Source organism: Arachis duranensis, chromosome 3, assembly GCF_000817695.3.
Source record: "Arachis duranensis cultivar V14167 chromosome 3, aradu.V14167.gnm2.J7QH, whole genome shotgun sequence".
In the NCBI taxonomy this organism is placed as follows: domain Eukaryota; kingdom Viridiplantae; phylum Streptophyta; class Magnoliopsida; order Fabales; family Fabaceae; genus Arachis; species Arachis duranensis.
Genome location: NC_029774.3, coordinates 2132369 through 2150867, shown reverse-complemented (window position 1 = coordinate 2150867; position 18499 = coordinate 2132369). Strand labels below are relative to the sequence as shown.

General features: G+C 34.5%; 2 protein-coding genes across 3 annotated transcripts; both read left to right on the top strand.

The window, feature by feature from the left end:
* Nucleotides 1–8143: 8143 nt before the first annotated feature.
* LOC107476896 (ankyrin repeat-containing protein At5g02620) lies at nucleotides 8144–11212 on the top strand. The gene is made up of 4 exons (XM_016096832.3): nucleotides 8144–8529; nucleotides 8668–9300; nucleotides 9389–9798; nucleotides 10218–11212. Exons 2-4 carry the CDS (start codon nucleotides 8949–8951, stop codon nucleotides 11094–11096), a joined length of 1641 nt encoding a protein of 546 aa, XP_015952318.1. The 5' UTR covers nucleotides 8144–8529; nucleotides 8668–8948; the 3' UTR covers nucleotides 11097–11212.
* Nucleotides 11213–11931: 719 nt separating this feature from the next.
* LOC107476897 (E3 UFM1-protein ligase 1 homolog) lies at nucleotides 11932–18234 on the top strand. Of its 2 annotated transcripts, XM_016096833.3 has the most exons (20): nucleotides 11934–12280; nucleotides 12458–12769; nucleotides 13037–13303; nucleotides 13624–13671; nucleotides 13830–13895; nucleotides 14283–14386; nucleotides 14466–14559; nucleotides 14641–14697; nucleotides 14803–15241; nucleotides 15327–15481; nucleotides 15574–15639; nucleotides 15723–15791; nucleotides 15879–15971; nucleotides 16055–16120; nucleotides 16306–16352; nucleotides 16466–16529; nucleotides 16788–16865; nucleotides 16946–17008; nucleotides 17208–17300; nucleotides 17843–18234. In XM_016096833.3, exons 1-20 carry the CDS (start codon nucleotides 12107–12109, stop codon nucleotides 17948–17950), a joined length of 2463 nt encoding a protein of 820 aa, XP_015952319.1. In that variant the 5' UTR covers nucleotides 11934–12106; the 3' UTR covers nucleotides 17951–18234. The 2 variants fall into 2 exon arrangements, with proteins under 2 accessions (XP_020992917.1, XP_015952319.1); XM_021137258.2 differs by lacking the exons at nucleotides 16306–16352; nucleotides 16466–16529; nucleotides 16788–16865; ... (1 more) ...; nucleotides 17208–17300; nucleotides 17843–18234 and adding an exon at nucleotides 16199–16232 and having other exon boundaries at nucleotides 11932–12280.
* The last annotated feature ends 265 nt before the right edge of the window (nucleotides 18235–18499 follow it).

The window sequence follows — 18499 nt, the reverse complement described above, 5'->3', positions numbered from 1 at the left end:
TAATTAAAATAAATATATTAAATTATCTAATAATTTGTTTTATACAATGATGAATATTATTAGTAATTACTAGTTAGTACTATTGTTTTGCATATTTGCGAGTGAATGGAAATACTAGTGTGTGAAAGTCTCTAAAGTTGGATTTTATTTGACTTAATTTCTACTCCTTATTATTGGCAATAATAGCCTAATATTACATTTACACGATGATATTATTCAACATGATTACCCTTTTTGAAAGAATTTCCTTGTGTTTATAATTAAACTTAACATATTATCAAGCCCGGGGCTGTGATACACGTTTACCATGTACTTCGTCACTGAAATAATTGACCACTATTTGATGGAAATAGCACAACTCTCCCTTTGTTTTAAATCTAATTGAAATGTCAACTATTATAATTGGAGTGTTGAAATTTGTTTATGAACATAAATTGATGGCACAAAAGAATGGTGGAAAATTTCTTCAATGAAAATGACAGAGTTTGGTTTATATGTAATTTTGTGTGTTTTTATTTTGCATCTTATCTCATTGTGGGGTAGTGCTTATTAAGACTATTTAATTTGATATTTGTAATATTTATTTGGATCCCGTTAGGGAAATAATAGATTATTTATATAATGTATACAATGAGCTATTGAGTTATAAAATGAACATTTTTCATCCGAATATTAGAGATAATAAACATCTCGAAAAATTAAACTAATTTTGGAGTTCATTAAAGATCAAACTCTTGACCTTTTAGATCTAGCGTTCTAATACCATATCATGATACCACTTATCTCAAAAGTTTCAGCTGATAAAAAAAAGTAATATTAATAATTATATCTCTAATACTCCATAAACATCTATTATACACATTGTATTCCATTTACTCTTCGTACTTTCCTTATTTAAAATGGTAGTAATTTCAGTTACGCGCACAAAACCACTTGAAATCAAATGAAAATAATAATACTAAATTACTAATTGGTTTTGACCCTTAACCATTTACAGCTTTGGATGTTTGTATCTTATTATTGGTTGGTGGTAGCCACACGTATTCGTGGTTTCATACTTATTTATTCATTATAAAAAATTACGTTCTTACTAACAGCACAAGCCCATATATAACCAAACTTAGAACAATTAAAAGTTGTTAAAAAATTTACCAAAAAAAAAAAAAAAAAGGTGTTAAAAAATAGCTAAACTCTCTATTTACTACTTTTCAGCTTTTTGTTTTAAATAAGAACTCAACACTCAAGTAGAATAATATAAACAAATATAAAAACAATAAAAAAATATAACAACTTCTATATCATTTTCGACGTAACCATCAACAACAACATGTCAAGCCATTTCACAGAGACTAGACTTCTATCAATATGATTGCACGATTGTCCTCTAAATCATGTATACTTTTGGTCATTTAGTGCTAAATCAAACAATTCCATATCATTCACCCATGTCTTGAATTCTGTCGCAGACGCTAATAAAATAGTCGCTCCTTTCCTTTTCTCCAAGTGCAGAATTCATTAAATCTCCCAAAAAATAGACCAGTACTGGACACAATCCTGCAATATAACTCAATTCTTTCCACGTGGATAGTTTTTCAGCTCTATCTTGCGGTCCAGACACTAAGCAAATAGCACAATAAAAGTTATCTTTTACTACAACTCCTTCAATGCACATCCATCTATCCTTTTTATAGCAATTATAAAGTTTGAAAGCCTTTTCATCCCACATTAGCAACAACCCCCCAGAAGTCCCAGTAGAACTTACAAACTCCCAACATGTTCTGTCACTTTTCCAGATACGCACGACATCAAATTTAGTTATGAATTCCTTTTTTGTTTCTATCAGACCCAACATATCCAACCTAAACTTGTTTTTGAAAGTCTTTAGCATACTAATTTTTCCAGCACCTCCCAACCCCCGTATATTTCAAGCACTAAAAATCATTTAACCAAAATATTACACACCTGTTTACGATCTTTTGGCCGGCTTCTTCGGACTTTTTCTTTTTGCTTAGCCTGTCGACGTTTCATAGCAATAGCTTCATTCTGCCCTTGCAAAATAGCCATGATATCCTCCTCATCACTGCACTGAGCACCTGATTCCACAGCCAGTTTCCAAGCCTCTTTGTCCTCAGCGATCTCTTCTTCCCAACTCGGCCTCTGTTTCTCAGGGTTTAGTTCCTTACCATCATCCACTTGATCTCCCCTCTCTGAACTTGATTCTGCACCATTCTCCCTTTCTGCCTCCTGTCCGTTACTAATCTGAGCCAATACCTCTAGCGATATCTCCCCCTCCTCCAACCCATTCTTGTCTCGAAGTTGCCTCCTGCCCGCTACTGGTTCATTGTAGTTCCTGGTCATGCCTTCAGCATTAAGCTGGCCCGAATCTTCTACCATTCGCGTCCTCCTCGAATCCTCTAGAGTACATGAATTTTGTTGAGCATGTTTAGGTTCACTGATCAAGACCGACTCCTTCCTTAGATGGCGTCGTTCCGTCTCGTCAGTGGTGGCTTTTACTTCGGCGATCACTGCAGCGGACAAATCCTCCTCAACTCCACCAGCCACTTCCACCGGTGCCCCCTCTTCCGTCGCGTGCCGCCGTCCATGCCCCTCCTCAAAACTATTCTGCGACTCGTTTCCTGCACGGTTTGAGAGGCCGTACCCAGCAGACATGGTTGCTTGCCAGGTTGTCGCGGCGGACTTCTTCTTCTCCTCCGACTCGAGGCGCCCAGGGATCTGCTCCCCATCGTGATGTTCCCCAACAACTCGTTGACGCACCCTTGGCATAGCCGCGTTCAAAGGACCCTGATCCAGGAGCGTTAGTTTCTGCCGGGTCAAAGAGGAACTCGGTGTAGGTCCGACCCGCATAGGCAGCCCAGCAGGAGGCATATGGCAACATGCCCTAACATCTGCCCAACATGCACAATGCATGATATCCTTGTTGGGCCTTTTAATTCCCAGCCCACTACCATGCCTTGTTCCAACAAACATTTGGCAATCAAATCCTTCTCTATAATTATAAGTAACTGTTTTCTCTAAATCATTGTTGTTATTTATTTCAAATGATCCCTGAGAATCCTCTGTGTCCCTTAATTCCACGTAACTGACGTTTTCATCTGACGAATTTGAAAATTTGTGGTTCCATTCATTCAAATTGAGACTTGAAATTACCATCATGTCCTCATCTTGGTCGACGTTTCTATGGTCACCTGTCATCAGCGCCGCCGCCTGATCCCAATCCACCGCCATCCGTTCAGCTCCATGATTCAATATGCCACTCGACCCTGCATGCTGCTTCTCTTCTATGTTTATAATGTGCCGGTCTTCTGCCTCAACCGTACTCTGTCGAATACATTCCTCCCGATACACTTTTTCACCCACTTCTCTAACCATGACGTCAAATCCACTTGTCCCTATTGTAATGTGAATCCATTCATTGATCATATCAAACACACACGTATCAATTAGGACTTTACCTACACTAAACGAGTTACACGATTCTGTTAGTTTATCGCATTCCACCACTTCGCCCCATTGCTCTCCTATTCTGCAGAAGGTATTCTTTGACCATGCATGTAAAGGAACTCCATAACACTCCAACCAAATTCTTCTAGACTCACTTTTCTCAGTCTCACTCTCATCCCATCTCCAAACCATATGAAACAATTTTAATAGGTCGTTCATTCTAAAAGTGTAAGCTTCTTCAGCACTAAGCACCGTGTCGAACGTAATCATTACTTTATATGGCCCCAACTCCCTTGCTTGTGTTACACTTAGCCAATTCCTATGGATCTTTCACTCCAGTGTCTTAAGATCCATTGTCGATTTTGTACCTCCGACAATGCTTCTCTGTAACCAGACGATGTTCTCACTTGCTATCGGTACTTCTAATCTCTTAGTCCATCCATTACTATGTTGATCTTTGGTCGGTGTCTTTGACGGCTGCCTCATCACTTTCTTTGCAGCTACTTCCCCACTCTTTGTCTGTGGCTGGCTTCCTCCAGCGTTATGCCTGGTAACCACCTTCACTCTTTTATCTTTCGTAATCTGCATCCCAACTTCTCTTTTATATTTGGATTCACCGACGAACAATCTTTTACCTCTCACCACCATACTATATTCATCTCTGCAATAGCCTTCAATGCTCCTCCCTTTGTAGTGTATCGTATAAAAGCAAATAGATATATGTGTCCATTTTTATTCTTTTGCAACAGATATATGTCGATGATTTTATCTGTCCATTTAAACGTATTAAAAAGTTCCTTTTTTGAGATATCCTCCGACAAGTTGCCGACAAAGATAGAGAAAAAATCAAGCTCCAGTCATTAATACTCTTCTTTGTTCCAAACTCGAAAATCTTTACCATGTTTACTAAACTACACTACTTTTCAGCTTAATATTGATAGTCAAACTCATTTACTACTTGACTATCTCAAGCAAATTATTATTATTATTATTGAATTTTAGAAGGAAAAAAGAAATAATAGGCACTAAATGTGATTATTAATCCACTAATTAAACAAAAATTGGATTCCCAATAATAATAATAATAATAATAATAATAATAATAATAATTTAATTTTTCTTTTAGTTTTGTTCCTCTTTATTTATTTATTTCATTATATAATAAACATAACAGGATATTCCAATATAAGTATTTCTATTGATTTTGAAATGTAAAATAGTAGATAATTCATAACGATTATTTTCTTATTATTTTGAGTAACATAGTTCATGTTGAATATTTTTAACAGTCAAGTGCTCCATATCTTAATAGATTGGAGTAAATGATTATTAATATTGAATATGATGATGATGATGATGAATTGATGATGATGATGATGATGATGAGGCCTTGACAATATCCCCACCTTATTTTACAATGCATAATTGAAGTCAATGAGCTGCGGCAACCACAGAAAGTCTTCAAGTGTAGTCGATAGTTTATATATATCAAAGTCTTGGTTATATATCTAAATCACATTCAACTACCTATCTGTAACGCCTGCATATGTATCTTTATCATTCAACTAGTTTACTTGCTACCCTATTAAACACATTCTACAAATGTATTTTTTTAGTTTCCTAATTTTTTGTAGTTCCTATTTTTTCTCTTTCCCCTTTTTAATTTGTAGTTACTAATTAATGCTGTAAAAAAATTACAAATTATCTAAGCAAATGTATTGAAAAACCATTCAAAATGTGTTATAAAGCGGAATTGAGCCACATCAATATGCAAAAAAGAAACCAATAATAGGGACTTTATAATGTGTATTTAATTAATCTTTTCTATCCAAAATAATTCATAATCAACAAAATTCTACCACCAAAATCGACAATTATCTTATAAGCTCTTATATATATACGGCCGCAAATAACAATATGAATTTACAAACACATACACTATAATATTATTGAAGGACATGGGGGTGGCATGCATTATTGAAGGAGTTTAATTTTATGGGCATGACTACAAGAATATACACATAGATTTCTTATATGCAAATTGTGATGTAGAGATTATAATTTATAGCCGTAAATTATGGCAATTATTCTCTTAGATGAACAAATCAAGGACATGCTATAATATTACTTAGGATTATGTTTTTTAGTTGTCTGTAGTATTCTCTAATCCGACAAATTAAAAACTAATTTGTCGCGAATCTGGATTTTTTTTTGTTATTAGTCAATAAATTACTACATACATAAAATAGAATTCGAATATCCGACGCTTATTTAAATAAACAAATAAACTGACCAATCGACCAGCCCAAATTAGTTATTACTTAAGATTATGTTATCTTAGGTTATGTTGTGTTATGCTATGCTATGTAGTAGTATATTAGTAACACAAACTTAGCATCACATGGGAGTTTAACTATATAGTATACTTTTTCTTTCAGTGTTTGTCGGGTAAGGTCACAAAAATGGAGTAGTGCAGCATCTCAATTACTCAACCACCATTGCTTAATGCTTGGTAGTACTATAATTCAAGTCGCGCGTGTGCTTCACGCGGATAACGAGTTCGATGTGTGTCAATTGTCACTATCAAGGCCATTATTATTGACCCGAATTAATTTTCAGTTAATATTTCTAGATGATAATATTATTTTAAGGACAAAAATAATAACATTTTACTTTTCTTTTAAAATATTCAAATTCCAATTATTTTCTTTCACTTGATACTGCCATTCACTTTATCACTCCGGATTTTGTAAACTTAAAATATTCATCTCCATGAATTTCTTTTATCTCAATCTTCATGCCACTATTATTAAATTTTGTCACAACTCATAAGTTTTATTTCTATAATTATGCTATTATAAAAAAATAATTATTAATCATCTATTGCATATAAAAATATATATTTGACATTTTATCAAAAAATATTATTATATTAATGTAAAAAAATTTAATTAATTATTTATTAAATGTTTAATTATTTTAATAATTAATTATTGAATTTAAAAATATATAAATTAATGTGCATAAGTATATATTAGTGCATAATAGATATTTTAATGATTAATTTTTAGTGTAATAAATTATTTTTATTATTTTTATGTACAAATTAAATCATAACCCCTTTCTTGGCAAATTTTTAAATCTTAACTAAGTTGATATCAAATATTTTTTAATAATTACATATTAATTTATTGGATGTGGGCTTCCACGACCGTCCAAAAACGACCATTGGAAGTTCAATTGAGTGGGCCATATTTGTGACGTCACTTCTCTTTTCCATTTACATTCACATTTACTTTCACTAATTCTGCTTATCCTTCATTGTCACAATGGCCCATTCAATGACATTGCCACGCAAAGATAAAGATTATCAACCGAGATTGAAATTAGTAATTACCCCCCTAGAAAGAAAAAAAAAAAGTGAGACGATTAATCTATGTTGGTCGAGTGGTTAATTTATTCATTCGTTTAAATAAATGTTAAATTTAAATTTAATTTTATATATATAAAAATTAATTGACTAATAATAAATCTTTAAATAAAATTCAAATTCGCAACAAATTAGTCAGACTATAAAATACAATGAAAAACTCTAAAAAAATGGTTGGGGGAAAATATAATGTTGTTAAAGTTTGTAATCACATCAATGCAATGAGCTTCTTTTTTATGGAGTTTAATTATATAATTGGATCGCTATCAACATGTCATAATATGAAGTGCACCTTTAGCTACTTGCATTACATTGTGCTAATTACTAATAAGGTTGACATTTTAAAAGTAAGTCTTAACATATTTATATTAAAATATGAAAATTGCACAAGAAATATTAAAGTAATCGAAGGTAGTTTAATTTTTCTCAATTCTCATACGATGTTAAACATTTTAAGATTATAATGTAAGAAATAATTTTTTGGTGTCTAAACATAATCTAAGAAATATGTTAACAATGTTTTAATGTCAAAAATACATATATTCGAGAGTTCAATTGTAAAAAAAGAATAGCTACAACTATTCATTATGCACAAAAATTCATATATATAAAAATATTTTATCCATTGTAAACAAATGCTATATTTACTAAAATTTTCACACATAAATCAATATAATTTAACCTATATTTTACAAAGTTTGCACACATGATTTTGGACCAGCACTTGACGATAATAATTTGCACCCATACTTATAAGTGTTTGCACACAAAAAATATATAATTTACACCTATATTTTCAAAATTTTATACACATAAATTAATATAATTTACACATATAAATTAATAAAATTTATATATTAAAGATAATTTAATATTTATATAGATCAAATAATAACAAAAAAGACTAAAAATTACTGTTCTCAATTTTTTTATTTATTGATATTACAATATATATAATTAACAAAATTTCGCGTAGAATTGTTGTTCTAAATCTACCAAAATAACAAAAGTAAAGTAAAAAGATAAAGATTTGGATAAGGAAGATAATAGAAGAAGAGGTTCAGTTACAGAGTCAACGGCATATAACTGTTCCGTCAAGCCAAAGAGAGAAGGAAAGAGAAGACACGCGCGTGAGTGTGCGCGTGGATCTGTTATTTTCAGTTTTTTTTCTCATTCATTGGACACACTCGTTTTTAGTCCATTACATAATAACAACACAACCTTATGTATGTTCATGTCTTTGCCCACCACTTTCTCTCATTCTCTCTCTCTAAATAATTTTCATCATATCATATACTCTCTCCTTTCATCATCACCAGCTTTTAATTTCCCTTTGGTTTTGATTTAGATTCACATAAAGTAGTTGTTGTTGCTTACATGTGTCTTAATTCTTACTAATCTTATTATATAAACCTCTCTTAATTATTTATTATTATTGGTTCTTCTTTCAGACATTACCTTTTTTCTTTCTTTTGCTTCAAACCTTGTATATATAAATACAATCTCTTCCTTTCAATTCCCGAATGTTCGTTACAGGGTGTATGACCAACCTCCCCACCATGCCACTCTCTAATTTCAACCATCAATCATGGTGCTAGAACAAGAACAAGAAGAAGAAAAAGAAGAAGCACAACGAGGTTAGATTCTTTCTTTATTTAATTTTTTTTTTATAAATTTTCCTTTTGTATAAGTTATGCAGCTTTATGGTTTCTTTTATATACAATGTTTGGTGTGAGTAGTTCTGAACCCAGGTTTTTTTATGATTCTGGATGCAGGAAGAAGTATCAATTAATCAACAGTTTCTGGAACATATTATGAGAGATAAGAATTAATCTGTGGAGCATTTTGATTACTTATTTGGTTTTTGGTGATGATTGGGATTATAATCTCTCCTTTGAGTTGCTTCAAGGAGATGATTCTTGCTATTTGGGATGAAAGATGGTAGTTTTGATCTGGGTTTTTGCTGGTAGGAAGAAAAGAAGGTTCTGAAATTCTATAACACTAGAATTAGTTAGGGTTCAATTTAGAAAGGGATTCATTAGGGTTGTTGGATTCAATGGCTACACCAACTGTGCAGCAGGAAGCTGCGGCCGTGGCCGCTGCTCCAAGGAAGAAAATGACCAAGCAATTGACCGGAAAGCGCGACGACACGACCCTGCACTCGGCAGCGAGAGCAGGGAACTTGGCTCTGATAAAGGACACACTTAGTGGTGCTGAAGAGGGTCAACTTCATGAGTTGTTGGCAAAGCAGAACCAAGCTGGGGAAACAGCCCTTTATGTTGCTGCTGAGTATGGTTATGTTGATTTGGTTAAGGAGATGATTCGGTATTATGATCTCGCTGATGCCGGAATCAAGGCTAGGAATGGTTTTGATGCACTCCACATTGCTGCTAAACAAGGGGATCTAGGTATATTTCTTTGTTGTTTGTTGTTTTTGTGTTCAATTTGGTTTACATGAGACCTTGTTTTGAACCTTTTTCTTGATTGATTTTGCAGATGTGTTGAAGATCCTTATGGAGGCTCATCCTGAATTGTCAATGACCGTGGATCCCTCGAACACCACGGCTTTGCACACAGCCTCGACACAAGGGCATACTGAGATAGTGAAGTTTCTATTAGAGGCAGGTAGTAGCTTGGCAACCATAGCTCGAAGCAATGGGAAAACAGCTCTTCATTCTGCAGCAAGAAACGGACATTTGGCTGTTGTAAAGGCACTTTTAGAGAAGGAGCCTGGGGTTGTGACACGGACCGATAAGAAGGGCCAGACTGCGCTTCACATGGCGGTGAAAGGGCAGAATCTTGAGGTGGTGGAGGAGTTGATAAAAGGGGATCCCTCATCAGTAAACATGGTTGATAATAAGGGTAATACGGCTTTGCATATTGCAACCCGGAAGGGTAGAGCTCAGGTAAATTAAGATTATCCTTGCCATTGTTGTTCTAAATTTTATACAAATAGTTCATATGGATTGTTCTGAATTGGGATGACAATAAACAGATTGTGGTTTATATCATCATCTCCCTTATATGTCCTTGCATGTTTGGAAATTCATTGGGAGGCCTAGAATTGATTTTAGGAGGAACTGAGGATTGAGGAAGTTAAATTGAATTTGTTGGTTTTAATGTTGTTTGATCCCTGACCCTCATGATGAACTAGAATTGATTTTAAGAGAAGTGAAAATTTTTAAGACAGAATCATGATCAACTTGGATTGGTCGAGTGGTTAGCTCACTCGTCCGCTTAAGCAAGTGTTGGCAAACCCTTAAATAGAGTTCAGATCCGCAGCAGATTAGTTCTTGGTCTGAACTATGAGTTTTTGTTTGTGCAGATTGTGAAGTTGCTTCTTGGACAGAAAGAAACAGACACCACAGCAGTTAATAAATCCGGCGAAAGTGCATTAGACACTGCTGAGAAAACTGGGAACTCCGAAATCAAAGCCATACTTTTGGAACACGGTGTTCAAAGTGCCAAAGCCATGAAGCCAAAGCCAACAACAGCAGCTAGAGAGTTGAAACAAACAGTGAGTGACATAAAGCATGAAGTCCATTATCAATTAGAACACACGCGCCAGACCAGAAAGCGCGTCCAGGGAATCGCCAAGCGCATCAACAAGATGCATGCTGAAGGACTCAACAATGCAATCAACTCAACCACTGTGGTTGCTGTCCTCATTGCCACAGTTGCCTTTGCAGCTATCTTCACAGTTCCTGGCCAATTTGTTGATGATCCAAAAAACATTCCTAAAGGGATGTCCCTTGGGGAAGCAAACATAGCCCCTACAGCTGCATTCATCATTTTCATTGTCTTCGATTCCATTGCGCTGTTCATCTCCCTAGCCGTCGTGGTGGTGCAGACCTCGATCGTGGTCATAGAGAGCAAAGCTAAGAAGCAGATGATGGCTATCATTAACAAGCTAATGTGGCTGGCTTGTGTGCTTATCACTGTGGCATTCTTGGCACTTTCATTCATAGTTGTTGGAAAAGATCAAAAGTGGCTTGCAATTGGAGTCACAGTTATAGGAACAACTATAATGGCTACAACATTAGGATTAATGTGTTACTGGGTCATTAGGCACAGAATTGAGGCATCAAATTTGAGAAGCATAAGGAAGTCTTCAATGGGAAGCAGGTCAAGATCATTTTCAGTTTCTGTTATGTCAGATACTGAGATACTAAACAATGAGTATAAAAAAATGTATGCGATTTAGAATTGTTTTATAGAGAGCTGCTAAGTCATGTTCTCTTTTTTTCCATGGCTAGTTGGAGCTATATATCAAATACAAAGTGAAGCTTCTTAATGTATATATATCACTTTGCTCATCCATATCTATTTCTGTCTCTCAATATAATGGGCTCATTTCTTTTTCTTCTAGTACTTGTTTTATAAAAATAAATATTTATTTCATTTTCTGAATTACTTGTTTGTGTTTCCAGAATAAAAAGAAAATAACCAATTTTTTTTTTTTTTACATTTTTTAGAAGCAAGTAGAGCCGTAGAGGCTTGCTTCTATTTTTGACACAAGTAGTTGAAAAGGGAGATAATTTAAAGATTTGTTATGGTTAATGCTTACAATAAATGCTTTCTTAAATTTATCTTTATAATTTTTTAAAAGACAATCTAACCTTATATTATTAATTAAACTAATATACATACACACACAACAAAAATTTTATTTTAGCTTAAATTAAATATTTTATATCTTAGTAAAATTAAATCTATATTCAAATATTGAATACTATTGTAAACTATGAACATTATTAGTGTTTTAGTAAAAATATTTAGAATATTTTATTGATTATTGATTATGTAAAGAATATTAAATAATTAGTTATCTAAAAGTAATTATTAATATAATATTTTTAGGTAAAAATTTACATAAAATATTTTTTAACGAAAATAATAATGAAACATTGTTATATAATTCAGCATATTTAACTAAATTAATTAAACTGTGTAATATAAGGTGGATAACATCTAAATTGTCATCTCAATATAAAAATATAGAAGTCACCAATTTTTTTATTTATATTTTGATTTTTGAAAACTCTCGAAAATAGAGAAGAAAAGCAAACTTTGGCACCAAAGCCCCAATCTCCATTATTCGGGGGATCATCAACACGCCGAACTGAATTTGAAAGCTTAAAAATCAAAAATCGAAAATCGAAAGCCGAAACCAAAAAAAGCGAAAGCGGTTTGTGCGTGTAATTGAGAACAGCCATGGACGAAGAATTGCTTGAGCTTCAGCGACAATTCCAATTCGCTCAGCAAGCCAAGTCCAGCATTCGATTATCTGAGCGAAACGTCGTCGAATTGATCCAAAAGCTTCAACAACTCCAAATCATCGATTTCGAGCTCCTTCACACCGTTTCTGGCAAAGAATACATCACTCTCGTAAGCTTCACAGTTATTCACGAAGAAACAAAACAACGATTAGTTTCCATTTTTCAGCATTTTTTTCTTCTTAATTTCAGATTAATACTACTCTTTTGTGTATTTTGATGCACTGTGATGTTATAAGTGATGTTAATCGAATTCAATTGATTTTATGCGATCGCGAAATGTTATCAGGATCAATTGAGGAACGAGATGGTTTCTGAGGTTAGAAAATTAGGGCGCGTTTCGGTGATTGACCTTGCGGACACTACTGGTGTTGACTTGTACTATGTTGAGAAGCAGGCTCAGCGCATTGTGGCGGATCACGCTGAGTTCATGCTGAATCAGGGGGAAATCATGTCCGAATCGTACTGGGATTCGGTCGCCGAAGAGGTTAACGAAAGGCTTCAAGAATGCAGCCAGATCGCGCTCACGGAACTCGCCGCACAGCTTAATGTTGGATTGGACTTGGTTGCATCCGTGTTGGAGCCGCGACTCGGCACTATGGTGAGTTCACTGAGTGTTTTGTTAGGTTCGGATGGCGATAGATGTTTTGATATGTTCATTGAATATCTTGTGTCTGTTCTGTCAACTTTAAACTGCATTGGAGCTGTTTTGATTAGTTCAGTGAGTGTTTCAAGTTGTGTTAACTTTGGAAATTGGAATGGCATTGGAGCTGTTTTGACAAGTTCCCCTAGGGTTTCTCATGTGTTATGTAACCTTTGGAATGACATCGGAGTTATATTTTATGAGTGTTGTTGATCTTTGGGACAGGTGAAAGGAAGGCTTGAGGGAGGGCAATTGTATACTCCCGCCTATGTGGCCCGCATGAATGCAATGGTTCGGGGGGCAGCAAGGGGCATCACAGTGCCAACAAATTTGACGGTGTTGTGGAGCTCATTGCAGCAGTTACTGCAGGAAATGGGCGGAACCGGTGGTGTGGCGGTTGACGGATCTTTCTTCCAGTCTTTGTTTAATGGACTTGTGAAGGAAGGCGAGATTCAAGGATCAGTTCGTGCAGGAGTACATTGGACACCAGCTGTAAGTGGCATGTTTGCAATCGATTATGCATTGTCAAAGTGATGTCTAGATTAAGGTTTTATGGTTTCTTTCTTGGGCCTTTGTTTTGGTTGAACCCTTGATGATCCTTCTCTCAATGTTTGGTTGGCAACAATTGGAAGCATTTTTAAATTCTTTTGATGTATTGCATTTCCAGTTTTTTACTCTTAATCCTCTGATTGATAGTGTCCAACGTGGTAGTATTAAATGCTCTGCTATCTACATTGGTGCTAATAACTTAGTTCCTCTTTCAAATGTTAAGGGAATTTATTATGGTTTTCACTTCTTACATCACATTACAGGTGTTTGCCATTGCTCAGAAGGAATCTGTGGATTCATTTTTTTCACAGGTATAGACTCACTTCTCATTACTCCGTTTTGTTGAACCATATTCAATCTTTTTTATATTTATATTGCATCATCTGAGCTAGATGGCTGTATAATCTTTTCCAGTTGTATTCTTTGTCTTTATCGTTCATGTTGTGCTGCCTTTCATTGCATGCTTTAGAATTCTTTTATCAGCTATGAGGTTCTGCACAAACTTGGAATTCCACAGCCCATTCAGTTCTTGCAGGTAAGCAACTTGTCACCATGTCAATTCTTTTTTCCAAATAAAGAATACAATGATCATGCACCCACTCCTATTTATTGAGTTAAAGTATACACTCTTTATAGTGCCTTAATCTCTTAGTCTGCTGTCCCTTAAAAGACTTACACATGCCATTCTTTATTTATCTTCACAAATTGAAGTTCTTTTGAATTAATTATCATGTTGCTCTTAGTTTGTTATTTTATTTTATTTATGAAAATATTTTTGTTTTCGTATTTTTAAAGATTTTATCTGAATCTAAAAATACCATGCAGTGTATAGGATATAACATATGTTACATGAATATCTTATATTATACCATTGTTTACCTAGCTTATGTGATGAAGTCTAAGTTTGTGCAATCCAATTTAGTCCAGATATCCTGAAGGAAAACCGCTAGTCACAACATTTGTTCACCAATCTATGATTGACATGTTAGATACTGCTACTGAGGATGCTATTGAACGTGGTAGTTGGTAAGGTCCTTATTATGTTCCTTGTGTACCTTTATAACAAGTCATGTTTGTTCCTTGTGTCCTGACATAACTGTCGCAGGAGTGATTCTCTTTCCTTGTTGCCCTCATCTTTCACACCTCAAGATGCAGCTAAAATGCTGTCCCTCTGTCAATCTGTTCAATTGGCTCTCAAGGTAATATTTGAGTTTGATTACAATCTACATCGTGAAATTTATGCTCCCCTCATCTGTTGATAAACATAATTTACCTTGCAGTCTAATAAAGCGCACATTTTTGGAGAATTTTATGTATTAAGCAGTAGCTTTATGAAGGTATGGTGTTTGATATAAGTAATAAGAAGTTACTGTTGAATCAAAGATCACTATCTGCTGCTATTTTTCTCATTGGTTTCCTGGTGCCAATTTTCCTATCTATAGGACATATGTGATCGCGTGGTGAAAGAGTTGGAGACATTAGGTGTTTCAGGGTCTTTCGGCTCTAAGATGTCTGATGATCTACAAGTAACCAATGAAGCAAAAGGGTATGATTCAGGAAGGTTGAATGAGTCCAATGAAATGGCAAGTGATGCTGGGGCCAACAAGCATTCTGATAAAGGGTCCAAGAAAAAAAAGGGGAAAGCCACTGGAAATGCAGCAGCAAATCTGTCTGAAAGTGGTCCAGATAACCAGGAACAAGCATCCACAAAATCCAAGAAAAACCAGAGAAAGAGCAAGGATACATCGTCACAAACATTATATTCAAAGTCAGGTTCAAGGAAAGAATCAGTTAAAATGAAGGACGACAATCTTAGTAGTCCCTCAGAAGAATGGATTGTGCAAAAAATTACTACCCTGTTTCCTGAGTTTGAAGAACAAGGTCTGTTGATTCTAACTTCAAATCTTTCCTTTCTTCCTATACAAGTTATTCTGTATTCTCAAATGCAGTGCTATAAATTTGATAGGTCTAGATGATCCTGAAACAATTCTTGGGCCTTTGGCTAACAAATTAAGGCCAACAATAATCAGTTCTTGGATGGAGAAAAGGAAGGCATTACTAACAGAAAATGCAGACAGAATGAAACGATTGCTTGATAATTTGCAGAAGAAACTTGATGAGGTTTGCTAAAGTGGCACAAACACAACTTTTGTCGTCTTTTATACATACAGTTTACTATCTTAATTGTTTTTTCCGTGTTTCCCTGGTGGCAGTCTTTCTTAAACATGCAGCTCTATGAAAAAGCCTTGGAATTGTTTGAAGATGATCAATCAACTTCTGTAAGTTCTGTTATGTTTTTTAGAATTTTAATTTTTCTGTTTTCATTGTTGAAATGTGCGAATTGACATGTAAATGATGGCAGGTTGTTTTACATAGGCATTTACTAAGAACAGTAGCAGCTCCTATGGTGGATATGCTTCTTCATGATCTGGTAATTCTATACAATGAACTGTTTGTAAATGTAATACATATCTTGAGGGTTTAATATGGTCTAACGCAATAGATTCATCATCTGCAGGATGAACACAACAAATTGAAGAATGGTGTTGAGGTTCAGGAGGCTCCAAGTTCTGAATCTATTTCAGTTAGTCCTGGAGACAGAGTTGCAATTGTAAGAATAAGATGTTATTTGCATCAACGTCTGTATTCGTATAGAGTGAGTACTTACGTATTGTTTATTATTTCCTTTTGTAGTCCAAGAGTTTTCCTAGACCTCTTGCAAATAAGGCTCTTGCTGTTGTAGAAGCATTGGAGGGAAAGGTTGGCATTTTTAATTTTGTTACAAATCTTGTTGTTAAGGTTTATGTAATTCATTGTCAACCATTTTTCAATTTACAGTTGCAACCAGTTGGGTGAAAATATCGTTTTTCTTAAGCATCAAAACTATTATCCTCTCTGATTTGTGAACAGTATAATTAGAAGTTGAATTTGAATGTTCAAAACAGAATGTTGAAGTATTCATGGACGCATTTAGAGCAGTAACTGAAGAGAGGTAATGTGTCTATTCTTTTGTTGAGCTTCAGGAATTATTTGACCTCCAGTGCTTCTGTAGTGATTCAAGCCTTGCAATGTGATTTGATCTTGAATATTCTTTTTTTCCCTCAGTGCATTGCCTTTGAAAAGACTCGACAAGAAACTTGAAAGAACGCTTTTACATTCATATCGTAAGGTATTTATGCTTTCACCCGCATAAAGCTTTATCAGAATTTGTTTGAAGCTACTAGATTCACAAATATACTGTCAATAACACTGGTAATGTATTAAATGTCAGATTGGTAGATCAACTGAAAATTACCCAAAATATTAATGAATAAGTTCTTTTCAGCTGGAAGGAAAATTCTAATTCAAGTCCTGAGGAACAAATTTCCAATCAGGGAAAATATTTATTAGAGTTGGCCTACCATTAACTTTTGTTATTGAATATCAGGAATTAACATCCCAAGTTTCTGCTGAGACTGACCCTGTATCCCTTCTGCCAAAAGTTGTGTCATTACTTTATATCCAGGTAACTTTGGTTGCTTCCACACCCCCTCTCTCTTTCTGAAGCCTCCCATCTCCTTACTGTTTTCTTCCACTTTTGTTCAGGTTTACCATAAAGCTCTTCAAGCCCCTGGAAGGGCGATCTCTGTTGCTATTTCCCAATTGAAGGTATGTTCTCTCTCTGTGGGTTAACATCACACTGAATATGAATATTTTAGGCTTATTTAGATTGTATCTGTCATGGTAATATAGACAAATTTTGGCACCTTTGACAGGGACTGTATTTCATGCAATCATATAATATTTAACATTATCATATTTCAAAAGTTCTCGGAGATTTATTCTTTCCCGCCTTAAAACCTTTCAGGATAAGCTTGATGAGTCAGCACACAAGGTATTGACGGATTATCAAGCTGCTACAGTGACTCTCTTAGCGCTATTATCAGCTGCACCTGGTGATGTGAGTATTACTTATCATGCTTGCTTGCGTGTTGCATTTTGTACATCTATGGGCTGAGTTCATTCAAAATAGTTGTCCCCACTAAATTAACTTAGTTCAAATTAGTAAACTAAGGGAGGAAAAATTTTTTTATTGAAAGGTAAGATTTTAAATTTCGTATAATAATATATGTATATAATTTTTTATCTGTAATAAGTAAAAACCTTTCCACTCTTGGTTTCTTAACAAATGTCCTGCTTGTTAGGAAAAAACTTAAATTTTCATCAACATTTCGAAAAAGCTAGATAAGAATTCTAGTTTTCATCCTTTTAATGAACTCTTTGCACAAACGTTCTTAATAGAATCTTTTATCTTCAAAAGGTAGAAACAGAAACCACTTACTCAGTTAAGTTTACTCTGAAAAGCTGACCATGTCGGCGATCATGAAGAAGCAAAATATTCGTTTTTCTTTTAATATTATGATCACCTAATTTCAATATCAGTGAATAATTGGAAAATGTATACATTGTAAATTACCATGTTTTTGCCTCCATGTTTTATAGGAAGACGATTGTGCATCTGATAGAATTTTGAGTAAAAGGGAACTTCTGGAGAGTCAAATGTGGGATCTCAAAAGCTTGGTTTTGACCAACACACAACAATCTTCATAAATAACATTTCACACCTCAATCTAGCAGGGATGCATTTCACACGACAACTATTCGGTGATGTCTAGTTCCTTAAGTGAAAGTTTATGACAATTGTGTAGACTAGAGAAATTTTTTACAATTTTATTTTAGACAGTACAAAGATCATTTTTACTAATTCATCCCGCGCAAAGTTCGATACTCGGGTGTTTTCCATACTTCAATTTTTGCTTGACAAACTTAAAATATTCAGAGCCAGAGCCTCACTGATACTACCAAATAATTTTGAACCTAAAGACAATTTTTCATACCCATTTGTTAAAATACGAAGATAATTATGCATTAGATCACTTAAAATATCAAGCAATATTCTAATTGATTTTAATATGAAAGCTGAAAGAGCTATATAATTCGAAATGAAATAAATACTTTACCAGTCCGATGAGTATGATATAAACCCAACTCGGGGAAAGGGCAAAATGATGCCATGCAATGGGAGTGTAAATTTGCAAAATTAAACAATCCTATGACCGACTCCCGCTTTGTACATGCAAGTCATTGGCCAAAAACAAA